This window comes from Amblyomma mixtum, chromosome 2, assembly GCF_055824585.1.
Source record: "Amblyomma mixtum isolate Tamu chromosome 2, ASM5582458v1, whole genome shotgun sequence".
NCBI lineage: Eukaryota > Metazoa > Arthropoda > Arachnida > Ixodida > Ixodidae > Amblyomma > Amblyomma mixtum.
Genome location: NC_143013.1, coordinates 206856108 through 206869950, shown reverse-complemented (window position 1 = coordinate 206869950; position 13843 = coordinate 206856108). Strand labels below are relative to the sequence as shown.

The 13843-nt window shown below is 47.5% G+C and overlaps 1 protein-coding gene across 1 annotated transcript; it reads right to left on the bottom strand.

Moving 5' to 3' along the window:
* Window positions 1-2543: 2543 nt before the first annotated feature.
* On the bottom strand, window positions 2544-13566 carry LOC149362362 (beta-alanine transporter-like). Its single transcript, XM_089568275.1, has 2 exons — window positions 13203-13566; window positions 2544-3161 (listed from the first exon to the last, which is right to left on the bottom strand). The coding sequence occupies exons 1-2, from the start codon at window positions 13551-13553 to the stop codon at window positions 2544-2546; spliced, it is 969 nt and encodes a 322-aa protein (XP_089424401.1). The 5' UTR covers window positions 13554-13566.
* Window positions 13567-13843: the final 277 nt, after the last annotated feature.

Below are 13843 nucleotides of genomic sequence, written 5' to 3'. Positions count from 1 at the left end.
AAAAACCCCCGTTGATCGAAATTTCAAGAGCCCCTCGCTACAGCGTCCCTCGTATACTGAGTCGCTTTGGGAAGATGAACCTCATAAACCAAACCAAACCATTGACAGGTTGTTGGAATGCTTCAAGTTCTCTGTTAAAACCAACGATAGCATCTTGGCGTAAATGCGCAGCTGGAAAAGCAAGAACCTTGGCTCGTCATGCTCAAACGTGAAGTGTACACACGCCACGAGTAAACTACTGCAAAGAATCATTATCATACTACTGCCCACTTTGTTAAATAGGTTGCAACAAGTGTCATTTCGTCCTTTTTTAATCCGAATTCCATTACTAAGTAATTTTCGTCATCATTACCTAAGTGAAGTGTGGGCTATGTTTTGATCGTTCCCACACAACTTTTTGATGACTGTTTCTTCATGTCTACTGACATTCATTTTCGATACTTGCTGTGGCCTCCATAACTTTTCAAAAAGTTGGTAATAATTCTGCGTTCTATCTTTTTCTTTACCTATGAATCACTTGTGCCATAGCCGTATCTATAAGACGCCAATCTGCAAGGGAGCAGGACCCGTGTCATGCCGTTGTCGTGGCTTTATGGCCTCTCTCCTCCACTGAAAAAGTAATTACAACAAATATATCAAATTGTTCATTTGGTTTTATTTCCTCCTCTTTTACACACCGGAATCTCAATACCCCTTCGTAATACATTGGCCACCAGCAACCGGCTCTCTGCTCTGAGCACCTGTACTGGCGCCAGTGACAAGCTCCATCATAAAAAAAAATAAAATCTGCATGGTCCACTGTACAAACACAAACAAGGCAAGTAATATTTTGGGTGACTCAATATGCGCTGAGACTGCGCTGCTTATTGTCACGGATTACTCCAAAACACATAACGACGCATCTAATATTCCCTCAAAATTTTCTCATTAATGTTCTGCAACAGTCATAAAACACAAACGCACAGAGTAGACAGGGTTTTACGCAGTTCAAAATGCGAAGAAAAACTAAATTCTACAATGAATTAAATGTGGCTAAACAGCACACAGGACTACCGAAGCGTACTTCAGGAGCAATGTAATGACGATTGGGATTGTCTTCAGTAACCGTAAGCGAGAGAGCAGCCACTTCACAAAAATACTGATAGCAAACTTAACGTTGGCCCGCCACTAGTAGTCCTTCTCGACAAGGAGCGGAACACACAAGAAGCGAATCAGAGCGAAAATGTTTAAACACAAAATATTTGGTGGGTTTTGGTTCTAGCAGCCGACATGTTAGAAAATTCGTAGCAAGTCTACCTGAAATTGTTCCTTGATGAGAACTCAATACGCAAAGAAACAATACGGAACCACAATGTCCTGATGTTCAGTTCAAGCCAGCACCTCAAGCTGTATTGTGTTTTCGCGCCTTCTTACTCTTCGATGCGGCCTTTTGCGGAGCCCGCAAATCTTGCGAAGATGATGCAGACTTCTCCAGAGGTAATCGAACTTCCTGCGAAGGTTGCGCAAACTTCTCAAGGGGAGCTCCGGCATCTTCCGAAGTGGATGTAGCCTTTACCAGAGGTGGTCCAGTGTTCTGTGAACGTGATCCAGCTTTGAGCTGTGTAGAGCCTGCCGAACGACTAGCTTTTGAAGATGATTCGCCCTTTCTCAAAGGCAAAACAAAATTTCAGCAGCCGTTCCGGTCCCTTGCGGAGGGCATGTGGCTAACGCAGGGGACGGCGCCACAGATGTCGCTTCGCATTCCGCTGCAGGCGCAACAAGGCTTGCCGGCGCCTGCTTTGACTTCCGGAACCTATCCGGCTTGCCTGACTTTTCCGCTTTCTCAGATGCTCGAAATGGATCGAGGAAAGCCTTCAGGGCCTCCATGCGCTCCCGTGCGTCCAACGTGCCAGGATCCGTGTCTTTCTTTTGATGGTAGAATATCTCGGGAAGCCACTGAACTGCCACCGCGCTCAACAAACTCAGTACCGTCATCAGAATATTCAAAGCTAATACCCGCTGGTGTCCGCCGAAAGCGCCAATCAATGTGGCCAGAAGGACTCCCGCGCGGCCGACGGAATAGGATATGCAGAATCCAACGCTTCTAATAGCAGTGGGGAACACTTCGCCGGCATAGCTATAGTTGACGCACATAGCCGCAGTAGTGGCGCTTAAGACCATTAATGAGGATAATGGCATCGCGATAGTCAACTTTAATTCGTAGGACACTGTCTGAAACACGCCAGAAAGAGAGAGCAGCGCCAGCACAACGGAGAGCGTGAATCTTTGGCCTCTTTTTTTAAGGCTATAGTAGGTAGCGATGAGGAGTAGAATTTTGAAGAGCTGTGACGATACTGCCCAGTGGGTTGTAAAACTCGTGCGGACCATGCGTGAACCATAGAAGGCAAAGTTCACTCCAAACCAGGACACAATTATAGACGCGGCACGTTGGCGAAAGGAAGCCGGAGGGAAGATGCTTTCCGATCCACCTGTCCCTGCTCCGGAGGATGTCTCCCGCTTCTCAAGCTGTCGCTTGAGCGCTGTGAAGGTGGCTCTGGCCTTGGCTATATCCACTCTGTTGCACTTGGCCCATGCAGAACGGTGCTCTCAGCCTGGCGAACTCTCCACGTGGCGAGCTGCCAGACGGGGGACTCCTCGAGGGAGTAGCACCAGGCCAGCACAATGGCCGTGGACGCGACGAGGAGCGCGTGCGACAGCCTCCAGCTAGGACGGAGCAGCGACAGCAGGTGGTACAGTGCAGGCGGCACTGAGCTACCGACAATGGTGGCCAGAAGGATGTACAGTGTCCGGTGCTCGTTTCCTGTCACTTCGTAGAGAACGAGAAAGTTCAACACGGTGGTGGTGCTGGCCGTAGCGGAGACGACAATCCTGGCCAAGAGGAAGGCACCCAAGGCCTTTGTCGAACTGGCCGCCATGCTGGCCAGAAGCATGGTAGAGGCACTCCCCAGGATGACCGGCCTGCGCCCCACGCGGTCGGCCATTATACCGGCCACAGGCACGAGGAACAGCGCTCCCATCGTGTACATGGAGCTGGAGGTGGAGTACAGCCAGCTGTGATTGCAGACGAGGTCCCACTTGCTGACGACGCTGTCACTAACATCCGTTGTGTCGTAGTCCCATCGGTCGCAGGGAAGTTCGTGGCGCTCCTCTTGGTTATCGTCCTGAGAAACGAAAAAAGAAAACGAAAACGAAGCCAGATTAAATTTTGAGGGCTGAGCGATGCCGTGTGATGATACAAGGTCATGTTTAAATAATAACTTAACATGAAGCTTGAGCAAAATTCACGACAAAACAAAAGAGTTTGAAAACATTGGCATAGAATGCGACAGTACAAATAAAGATATTTGTGGCTGGTATTACAATCCAGGAGCAGTACTGCTGAATTTACGTAATTAGGCTGCTGGCAAAAGTGATATGTAGATATAGATAAAATCAGTTATCAAAGCAAAGTTTTACTAAGTGCCATCCTTCTGCTTTAAGCTGGAGGAAGAGAGAAAATACTCGGGGCAGGGACAAAAAGCTACAGGCATAGTAGCTTGGCAGGGCTTCTGCCCTTTTCTTGCCTTAGGTGGCGAACAGACCTGCATGAAACTCAATATTCCCAAAAGGTAACAGGCACACCTCTAATATAGGCTGTACAATTTCGACCACATCTACTTATGCAAAGAACACAAAAGTAACAAATGTCGAGAGTACACACACATACACACATTCTGCCCTTTCGCTTAACAAAAACACATGTAAATTTTAAACATGGAATATAACCATATTTACAAAGCTGTTTCGAAGCATACGCTCACGGGATGCAATTTCTACGTTGGCTCACAAGTCCACATATTAACAATATCAAGCAAACGAAATAAAAAAAAACGAGTACAGAGGATTACAGCGCACTTTTTTTTCTTGACAAATTTTATTGATTACGAAATTCATAATTAAAATCACGGATGTGTTTTCTGCACTAAGGTACTCTGCAGTTTTTGTTGGACATGTTATCTGTGCTGTTATTTCGGTTCCTTAGAAATTTAAGTGGTTCGACATGTGGTGCTGCAACCTGTGTAAGCCTTGATAGGTACGGGAGAACGGGATTGACCACAGTTCTCTTTTGCTGACAGAATATGGTGTCTCCAAAGTTTTCCTGTCAATACACAGCTTCACAAAAGTGTTGTACCTCAGAGTTTGTTTATATTGTCACCATCAGAGGAGCCGTGAAGGTAGGTGTCGGGAAGAAACCAAAAGTGGGAGACTTGTTTTAATTAGCAAGCCAGGTCTTAGAACACAGAACAGAGCCCATGCTTCTCGACAGCCCACCACCGCTTGGTAGTCGTTTTCGACTCAGCGCGGAGGCCACGCGCAGCGCTAGGCGCGTGGCATTATTCTTCCCCCCCCCCCCCCCGCTCCACGAAAGCAAACATCGTCTCGATGTGGAATGGGATATGTAAAGGGAGAGAAGGAGGAGACGAAAAAAGAATAGGGGTTAGGTGAACTAAACAATTCGCGCTAGTTGAGATGCGGGGAGTGTCAAGTTTGCGCGTGGGGTAAGGGGATAAAGGTACGAAACATAGCGTGAACACAATGCTCAGTCACGCTAAAAGTACGCCTTTAAGCGCACTACATGCACGACTTCGGGCCGTTGTCGCTGAGGGCCGACGACCACAGTTCCATCGGGGACAACTTCGTAGTTGACGCTGTTCAGGCGGTGCACGACTCTGTACGGGCCAAAATACCTATTTATGACCTTTCGCACAACCCCTTGTGGCACACAGGTGTCCACAACCACACGTGGTCACCCGAGCGTAGTGCATGTTCCAGTGTCGAAGGTTATAGTGTCGGGCATCGGCGGATTGCTGGTCCTTGATGTGCAAGCGGGCCAGCTTACGGGACTGCACTGCTTGCTCCACGAAGTGGCCTCCTTCAGGGGGAGCTCGGCGTTGCCGTACGGGAGCATCGCACTGACATCATGCGGACCTGCCTGCCATACACGAGGGGGAACGGGGTAAACTAGGTGGTTTGCTCCGTTACGGTATTATATGAGAAGGTGACGTACGCCAAGGCATTATCCCAGGTTTTGTGTCCACGTACATCGAGATCATGTCCGCCAAAGTTTTGTTCAGCCGTTCCTTTAGACCATTCGTTTGGGGATGATAGGCTGTTGTTGGTAGATGCGAAGTATGGCTAAGTGTTAATATGTCACGCACGAGCAGGGCTGTGAACGCCTTGCCTCGGTCAGTAATGATGGCCGATGTGGCGCCGCGTCTAAGCACGATGTCGTGGATAAAAAAGTGAAGAACTTCGGAGGCAGTACCTCGAGCAAGGGCATTCGCTTATGCGTAACGGGTCAAGTAGTCTGTGGCGACCACGACCCACTTGTGGCCGGTCGACGAGACAGAGAAACGACCCCAGAAGGTCCGTGCCGACTTTATCAAATGGTATTTGTGGCGGCTCGATGCACTGAAGAAGTCCTGGAGGCTTGAACGCGGGTTTTTTCCGCCGCTGGCATTGCCGGCATGTCCGGACATAATGCTCGGCATTTGAAGGGAGGAGGAACCAGTAATAGTCCTGCCGGATGCGGGATAAGGTGCGTGTAACACAAAGGTGGCCCGAAGTCGGTTTATCATGGCACGCAAGGGGGACTTCTTCCCGTAGATCAGACGGCATGACGAGCACGCAAGTTGTCGCACTGGAAGCAGAGTTCTTTTTATAAAGCACCCCTCTCCGCAAGCAGACCGATGATAGTCCGCAAGGTGCCGTCGTATTTCAGGGCGCCCACCTTCGAGATGTTCGATGAGCAGACACAGCTCGGCGTCGGCACGCTGTCTGGAAACGAGCTGAGACGTGCTGACCGCTCCCAGGAATCTATCATCGTCGGTGGTGTCTTCTGGAGGAGTTTCGTCGAGAGCGCGTGACAAGCTATCAGCGTCGGTGTTTCCGGCGTGACTTACAGGTGACGGTGAAAACAAATTCCTGCAGGAGTAGGCGGCCGAGAGGGTCCTTTAAATTTTCCAGCCAGCACAGCGAGTGGTGGCCGGTGACGATACAAAACGGTCGGCCATACAGGTATGGGCGGAACTTAGCGGCCTCCCGTACGACCGCCAAATATTCTTTTTCGGTGGTAGAGTAGTTCAACGCAGCGCGTGACAGTGAGCGGCTGGCGTAGGCAATTACTTTGTCGGCACCGTTTTACCGCTGAAATACAACGGCACCAAGACCGACGTTGCTCCCATCCGTGTGTACCTCCGTGTCGGCAATGACAAGGCTATATTTGAGGAAGTGCCGCACAAGAAGTACATTAAAGAAGGCAAAACATTCCTTTGAATGCACGTTGTAGCTTGTATTTGCTATATGGCGAATAGCTTTTCTCTGTATAAGGTGTAATTTATTGATGTTTCTCTGAGATGTGTATGCCGATATAAGGCTGCTGTAACTAATACGTGGGAGTAATACTGTATTAAAGAGCATAAGCATAAATTTTACAGGAAGCACTTGCATAAACCTACTCAGCAGACCAAAAGCTCTTGATAGCTTTCCTGCTACATGGTCTACAGTTATCCCCTAGGTTTTAGCTTCTTTAACAAGTTTTAGTTGTTCTGTCCCGACATTTATCCTAAAATCTCGAGGAATAATTTTTCGTACAGGTGCAAATAATGGCTTTGGTATTTAGGTATTAATTTCTAAACCAGTTATATCAGTCCAGTGTAGCCGTTTGCTTAGCGCAATATTATCGAAATGTATGAGATCGCAAATGTTACTTGACTGGAAGAAAAGACTAGTATCATCTGCATAAATAATGTAACAATGCTTACTAGTATTCATGATGTATTTATACAGATATTGAATAGCACTTGTCCGAATACACTACCCTGTGGTACTCCCGAAACAATATCTAATACAGCAGAACGGCATTCATTATTTACTACACAATACTTGCGATGAATAAAATAAAATTTGAGGAGCTTCCCAGGAATTCCACGGAAACCATAATGTTTAATTTTGTAAATAAGATTTCATACCCACTTGATAGCAGGAGCTGGCGGGTGACTGTTGTGTTTAGTTTTCTTTTTTTGGTTTTTGACCAAAGATTTTATCGCACTTTCTTCCTTTATAATTCTACGTGTTTTCGAATAAACTTCCAGTTGTTAGTCAGCGCTCGTGTCGTCTACTCTTTCTGTCCGTGTTTTTCGCGCTAAAATTTTGCAAGATGTATGTTAACCAACTAGCCCAATCTGCAGTATTGTTATCGTATCTCATGTTCGTCAAAGAATGAAGTACTCTTTTGCCTATAACTTCTTCTAATCTCTAGAGAAAACAGGTAACACAACAATCGGGCGATAATTTGAAAAATTGTTTTTATCACCAGATTTATGTTCAGGTCACAATCTAGCACACAACACGTTTTCTTGAAAAGCTCCAGTCTGCAAGACAGGGTTAAAGATGAAACAAAGGGGTGATGCCAAAAGCTCGAGACCATGTTTTATGGGTTTAATTTCTAAGTCATCAATATCTCGGGCCATGCTATTTGTCACCCCAACTTCGCGCACTCTTAGCGTTAGTTCCCAGACATCCCTAAGCGTGGGGAGGTGGCGGGATCGGATTCAAAGGAGATGCCTTCGACTCAGCGCGGCAAGCTCAGCGGAGACCAGCTACCAAGTGACAAGAGGTTTTTGGTCGTTTGGTGCCGAGCTTTCGCCGGTCGTAATCAAGAGAATGGGCCGCAGCCAAATGTTCACACCAGAAAATGGGTCGCAGCCAAAGGTTTGCAAACAAAACAAAGTTTATGCAGCAACAAGATTATAGAGAGGATTTCACAATCACTAGTACAAACGCAAACAAAATGATTAGCAAAACAATGCAACTCGTGCAAAGTTGAACTCGAGAAAGACTACAATAAAAAAGAGATATTATACCTCAAGTGCACTAACACAAGAGAGAGGCAAACAAACAAAACACAGTTTGTTCACCAGGCTCTGCCACAGGCCGACGACCCGAGGTTCAAGACGATGCCGTCCCGCAGACTGGCGCGCGCTGCCTCGTTGGTCCGTGGCGGGGGCGAGTGGCGTTGTCCCGGGAGTCGAGCGGGCGCGCTTCGATGAAGCTTAAGCGGCGGCTCGGGCTAACCTACGTCAGTGAATGATTTGAAGAGGAAAGAGGGATGGCACGAGCCAATCTACTGGTCGCTAACCAAGACGCCCATTGCTGACGTGCCGATAGGTGTAGAGGGGGGAGGGGGAGAAAGGCTAACCGACGGCGGTCAACGCCCTTCTTATATGGTTTTGCTCACGGCTGTCTGTTCTTCTCGCCAATGGAGGCGCGCGCATACACATAGTATCGGCCGTGCAGTCTCCTTCTCTTTGCCGCGCTGGGCGCGCTTCCCTGATTGGTCAAAAGCCGGGAGTGGCTTCCAGGATCATCTGGAAATTTCTGTCGTGACGCCGCCGCCAACGTACGAATGAAGAGGAGGAGAACATATCTTAGCACACGCAAGACTAAACCCTCTCTGCCGGCTTTGAGTAGAAGCAGCTCCGACATTCTACAAAAATCGACGTCATGGCTGACTCATTCTCTTCCCGCGCGTCGTGTCGGCGAGCGGTGGTGGAGGGGGCAGCCACTCACACAAGGCTAGAAGCTCACCGGGGTTGTCTTCTCCCCCGTTTTACGACCCGCGCTGGCGAGATGTGTCCGCGCGGCGCTGTTTGTTTCTTTTCAAAATTCCGCCGAATTTTGTGACTCGACCTCTTCCTTTAAGAATCATGTGCAACAGTATTCACAAATTACAAAATTCGCGCGCACATGCATGGGCTAACAAACTCTCAATGGCATGTGAGAAGATATATAGGTCAATACATTGATGTTTCCACATAAAGAACACAGTGCAGTAGACAGGATGCACTTCAAACATGCCCTAGTTCGGCAGCACATTGACACAAAATTATAAATAGGCAGCACACAAGTACGAGGCATACTTTCGTCTATACTTCCAAGTTTGGCCTATACAGAGGGTTCGGAACAGGAATGTTTCGCTCAAGCTTCCAGTCGCCCTTTCAATTCTCTTTCTTACGCGACTCTGTTTTCTTCCTATCGCCCGTTCTAGTCTTCTTCCGCCTCATTCTGAGGATTCCCTTCCGAACGCTTTTCGGGCCCAGTTTCCTACTCGTAGTGCTGTGTGGTTTTGCGCCCAGACTTCAAGCCCTTCCACTATTCGTGTGGCTACCGCGTCGGTTACGAAGGAATTTATTCCCAGTTCGCACATGATGGCTACACTTCTCGTGTTCTCCTTCCTTTCGGGGTGCACTCTTCTTTAAGCGCTTCCTTCTCCAGACGGAGTCCTTTCTGTATGGCGGGCTCGTTCGTCTCAGCTTCTTCCTCATTTTGCTGCGATGCTCCTGCAGCTGGCTTGGACTCGACTCAGCTGTCTTCAGCTTAGTTCTCTTTCTGTCCATTCTCTTCCTGAATTTTCTCCGGGATTTTTGCAGTTCCATTCCACCTGTATCGGCAGTGCTCGATTCGCTTATACTCCTCTTTACTTCCTTCCACATTCTCCTTCGGGTCAAGCCCCGTTCACCGTCAATTGCGTCATCCGAGCTCTTCTCTCGCGATGAAGCCACTGGTCCGGCTTTTTTTGTTCTTCGAGGGCTGCGCTTTCACCTCCAAGTCCTTTTTTTCTTTTCTTCTTTCTGACTACTCTTCGAGCGCAATGCTCAGAGCTTGGCTAAGGAGTCTTTGGAGAATCTTTCTCCCCACTTATGAATTCTTCTTTGCCAATTCCTTGCTTCAGTTGGTCACTTTCAGTGCAGTCGCAAAAAGGCTTTCCTTCTACTGCACCTACTCCTTCCTCAGAGGCAAAAGTTTCTTCGCCTTCGTCATGGGCACCAATTTCCTCGCCTTCCTCTTAGGAAAAGCCCTCCTCGCTGCCCGAGAGTTCACGCGAAACAGACTCCTGCGTTTCACATGAAGTGCTCTCCGCATCTACAGCGAGGTCGGAGTTTTCGCACTCTTTGAAATTGGACCGCTCTTCCTCAATGTTCCTGCTGCAACTCTCAGGCATGCAGCAGTGTGATTTCTCGCTGGAGCTCCAACTTTTTTCCTCATTTTCAGGCCACTGCCCTAAGGTGCCCTCTGACGGAAGCGTCAGGCTGGCCTTCTCCTCATTGCCTACTACCTCGGTAGTAGCTGCACTTTCACGGCTCACCAGGGTTTCCTTATCCCCCGTTTCACGACCCGCGCAGGCGATGTGTGTCCGCGCGGCGCTGTTTGTTCCTATTTTAAAAATTGTGCCAAATTTTGTGACACTATTTTTCAGCGACATAAAAACAGAGTAGAATTCTACGCAAGCTGTTGGTTCAAAAAGATTGTTTTAAAATTACGTGCCCCTGTGTATTGTTCAAATTCACCCTTATCGACTGGGGATGCTCCGGTGTTGAGAGTCACATAGTGTTCATTAAGCTTCTCTGCTAATTCCTTTTCATCGAGTGTTTTTCCACGTACTGTTACATAAAGTTCCTCTCTGTGGAGAGTGCTATTTTTCGCTAATTTGTTATGTTCGCGCCAGTGAAATATGTATTTTTGCGGAAAGTTTGTACACGGTTTCTCTATTTTCTAAAAGCAGGAAGGCCACAGATATTCTTTGTTTGGATAAACTTAGCGTACAACTGTCCCTTGCTCTTAATAATCCTAAGCTATTCATTTGTCATAAATGGTTTGCGTTGCTTTTTCGATTTCCGTGTCCCTTTTAGTTTAAAACAGTCATAATAATTTTCCTATACTGGGTGTTTCAACGAGCACTTATATATATTCCTAAAATTTGGGGAGTTCGATTTGAAATCCAATCTTTTCAGGAAGAAGATGGCTTCTTTGGTGGACGCTAGTTGCTCTAGATTTAATCTTAATTAGGTAATAAGCCACTAAACATTACTAATTACCTTTCAAACTACTCATTGTGAGGCTTAGTGCCAATTTGTCAGATTTTACAAAAGTCAATACCTACAGAACATAAGAAGCGAGAGGTCAACGACTTGAAACATTAAAGACCCATGAGCTTACTGACCGTTACCTACAAGATATTTACTAAAGTAATCACAAACAGAAGCAGGAAAACCTTACACTTCAGTCAGCCAAATGACTAGGCAGGCTTTCGTAAAGGATACTAGGCAAGAGACTCTATTCACACTATCAATCAGTTGGTACAGAAATGCGCAGAATATATTGCGTTTGTCAACTACGAGAAAGCATTTGACTCAGTGCAAACCTCAGCAGTCATACAGGCACTGCAGAAGTCAGGGTGTAGAAGAGTCTTATGTGAAAATACTGGAAGATATCTACAACGACTGTGCAGCTCCCATAGTCCTCCATAAAGTGAACAATAAAATTCCCATAAAGAAAGTATCAGGCAGGGATGCTTTATATCGCCAATGCTATTCACGAGAGGTTCACAGAAGGTCTTCTGATGCCTGGATTGGGAATATTTGGTGATAAGAGTTAATGCAGACTACCTAAATAATTTGCAATTCACTGATGACATTCCTTGCTATGTCACCCCTTAGATGAGCTACAAAGCATGATCAGAGAGCTACACAAGCGGAGCAGAACGGTGGTTCTAAAAATCAACATCTAGGAAACCGAAGTAATTCTGAAAAGTCTAGCAAGGGAACAGCAGTTGCCAATAGGTAGTAAGGTGCTGGAAGTAGAAAGAAAATATACCTACTTAGAGCAGGTAGTGACCGCGGATCTGGATCATGAGAGATAAATAACTGGAAGAATAGGAATTATGTGGAGCTCATAAGGTAGGTTCTCTCAGATGATGAATAGATTTTTACCAATATCTCTCAATGAAAAAGCATACAAAAGCTGTATCTTAACGGTACTCACCTATGGGGCACAAACCTGGAGGCTAACAAGGGCAACGCAGTCAGCAATGAAAAGAAAAATGATAGGTGCAACGTGAAGAGACTAGAAGCGGGCAGAGTGGGTGAGGGAACAAACGCATATTAATGACATCCTAGTCGCCCTCAAAAGAAAAAAAAATGGCCTTGGGCAGGGAATGTATTCCGAAGGCACGATAACCGCTGGTCCTTAAGGGAAACGGAGTGGACTCCACGAGAAGGCAAGCGTAGCAAGGGGCGCAAGAAAGTTTGGGTGGCTCATGACATTAAGAAGTTTGCGGGGGTACGGTGGCCGCAGTTGGCAAAAAACAGCATTAATCGGGGAGACATGGAAGCGGCCTTTGTCCTCCAGTGGGCGTAGTCAGGCTGATGGTGACAGAGCCTATATTGAACTACCTGTGCATTCTTGCCGCATCGTGCAGTTTCTATCCATTATCCGGCTGCCGAAAGGAAACGGAAGTCATGTCTAACTGAATACTGCGACATCTGCTGTTGGCGGTTAGCCAAAGGATTTTGTGCACAACTTGCCGTCATAATTACGTGTAATGACGCGAGCCCAGCGAGGTAACATATATATTCGCGAATTTTTCATCTATCAAATACTATGACTGCTGAGCCAAATGTGAAGCGCTTTAGTGTTTCACATACAGACAACACCTACGCCATGTAGATGCTCACCTATAGGGTAGGAATGTTGAGGCTTACGAAACGCGTTCAGCTTAAGATAAAGACGACGCGCAACAAAACGACGAGGACGAAGATCAGAAAAGACACAGAGAAGTGCTTGAGTGTATTTGAGTCTACCCTCGTCTTCGTCCTCGTCATTTTGTGGGCGCTGTCAAGAAAAAATCGGCTTGGGCGCGACATGTAATGCACAGACAAGATAACCGCCGGTCCTTAAAGGTAACGTAGTGTATTGCTAGAGAGGGCTAACGTAGCACGGGTCGGAAGAACGAGAGCTGGCTTGATAAGAATAATAAGTCTGCGGGGATAGAACTGCCGCAGATATCAACGGACAGGGTTATTTAAAGAGGCATGGGAGAGGCCTTTGCCCTGCTGTGCGCATAGTGTCTGACGATGATGATCACACATACGCTGTAAAAATTAAACCTGCACGTAGACGTTACCGTGAGTAAGATGCTAACATTTCGGAGGTGCCCGCAAGAGAGGCAGAGAGAACAAAATGCAGTCACAGGATAGTTGCTGTGCGACAAAAGTACCTTGACAGACAGGCTTAAAAAGCGGCAAAGGAGGAAACCTCGCTCGCACAACTAACATATAGCTGGTAGAAATATTGAGAGAAATAGAATAATCCATCTGGCTTACCGGAACTGGCGGGCTGTATACTGTGCACTTGCTGAAGCTTCCGTCGGCCAGCACAGGAATCGCCACGTTCTTCCACTGCCGGACTGGCCAGTCGCGGAACTCCGAAGGCGGCTGGCACCAGTGGTCCACGGGGCGGCCGATGAGGCGGTAGGCGAACGCGTGCATCAGGACCACGATTACGGAGAGGGTGGTGCACAGCAACACCGACTGCTGGAACCATCCGTGGCCCAAGATGACGTACACATTTTCCTGAATCAGGGCTCGCGAATCAGTGCCCACGAAGCCCTCGAGGAGGCAAGCAGTTGGTAATTTGGGGCCCACGTCCGAACTCGCATCCTCTTTTGGGGGCATTGTCTTATCGGGATGGACGTCGATTCCCTGCAAGTAGATGAAATCCTACCTGTTATGCCTCTGGGGACAAGCACCGGCACAGTTTGCGTGTCAGCCCTCGCCGAAGCTCCCACTAGTGAGGATACAATACCTAGAGACCGTACTGACCTGTGGAACACCGAAGTGGACGACCACGAACGTGGAGGATAACGATTACAGTTGCGCCTATGGCTTGGGTTCAGGAGACACTCTGCTGTAACCTCCAGCCGCTGAAGAGCTGCTAAGCGGGAGATTTTTTCTACGTCGTCTGC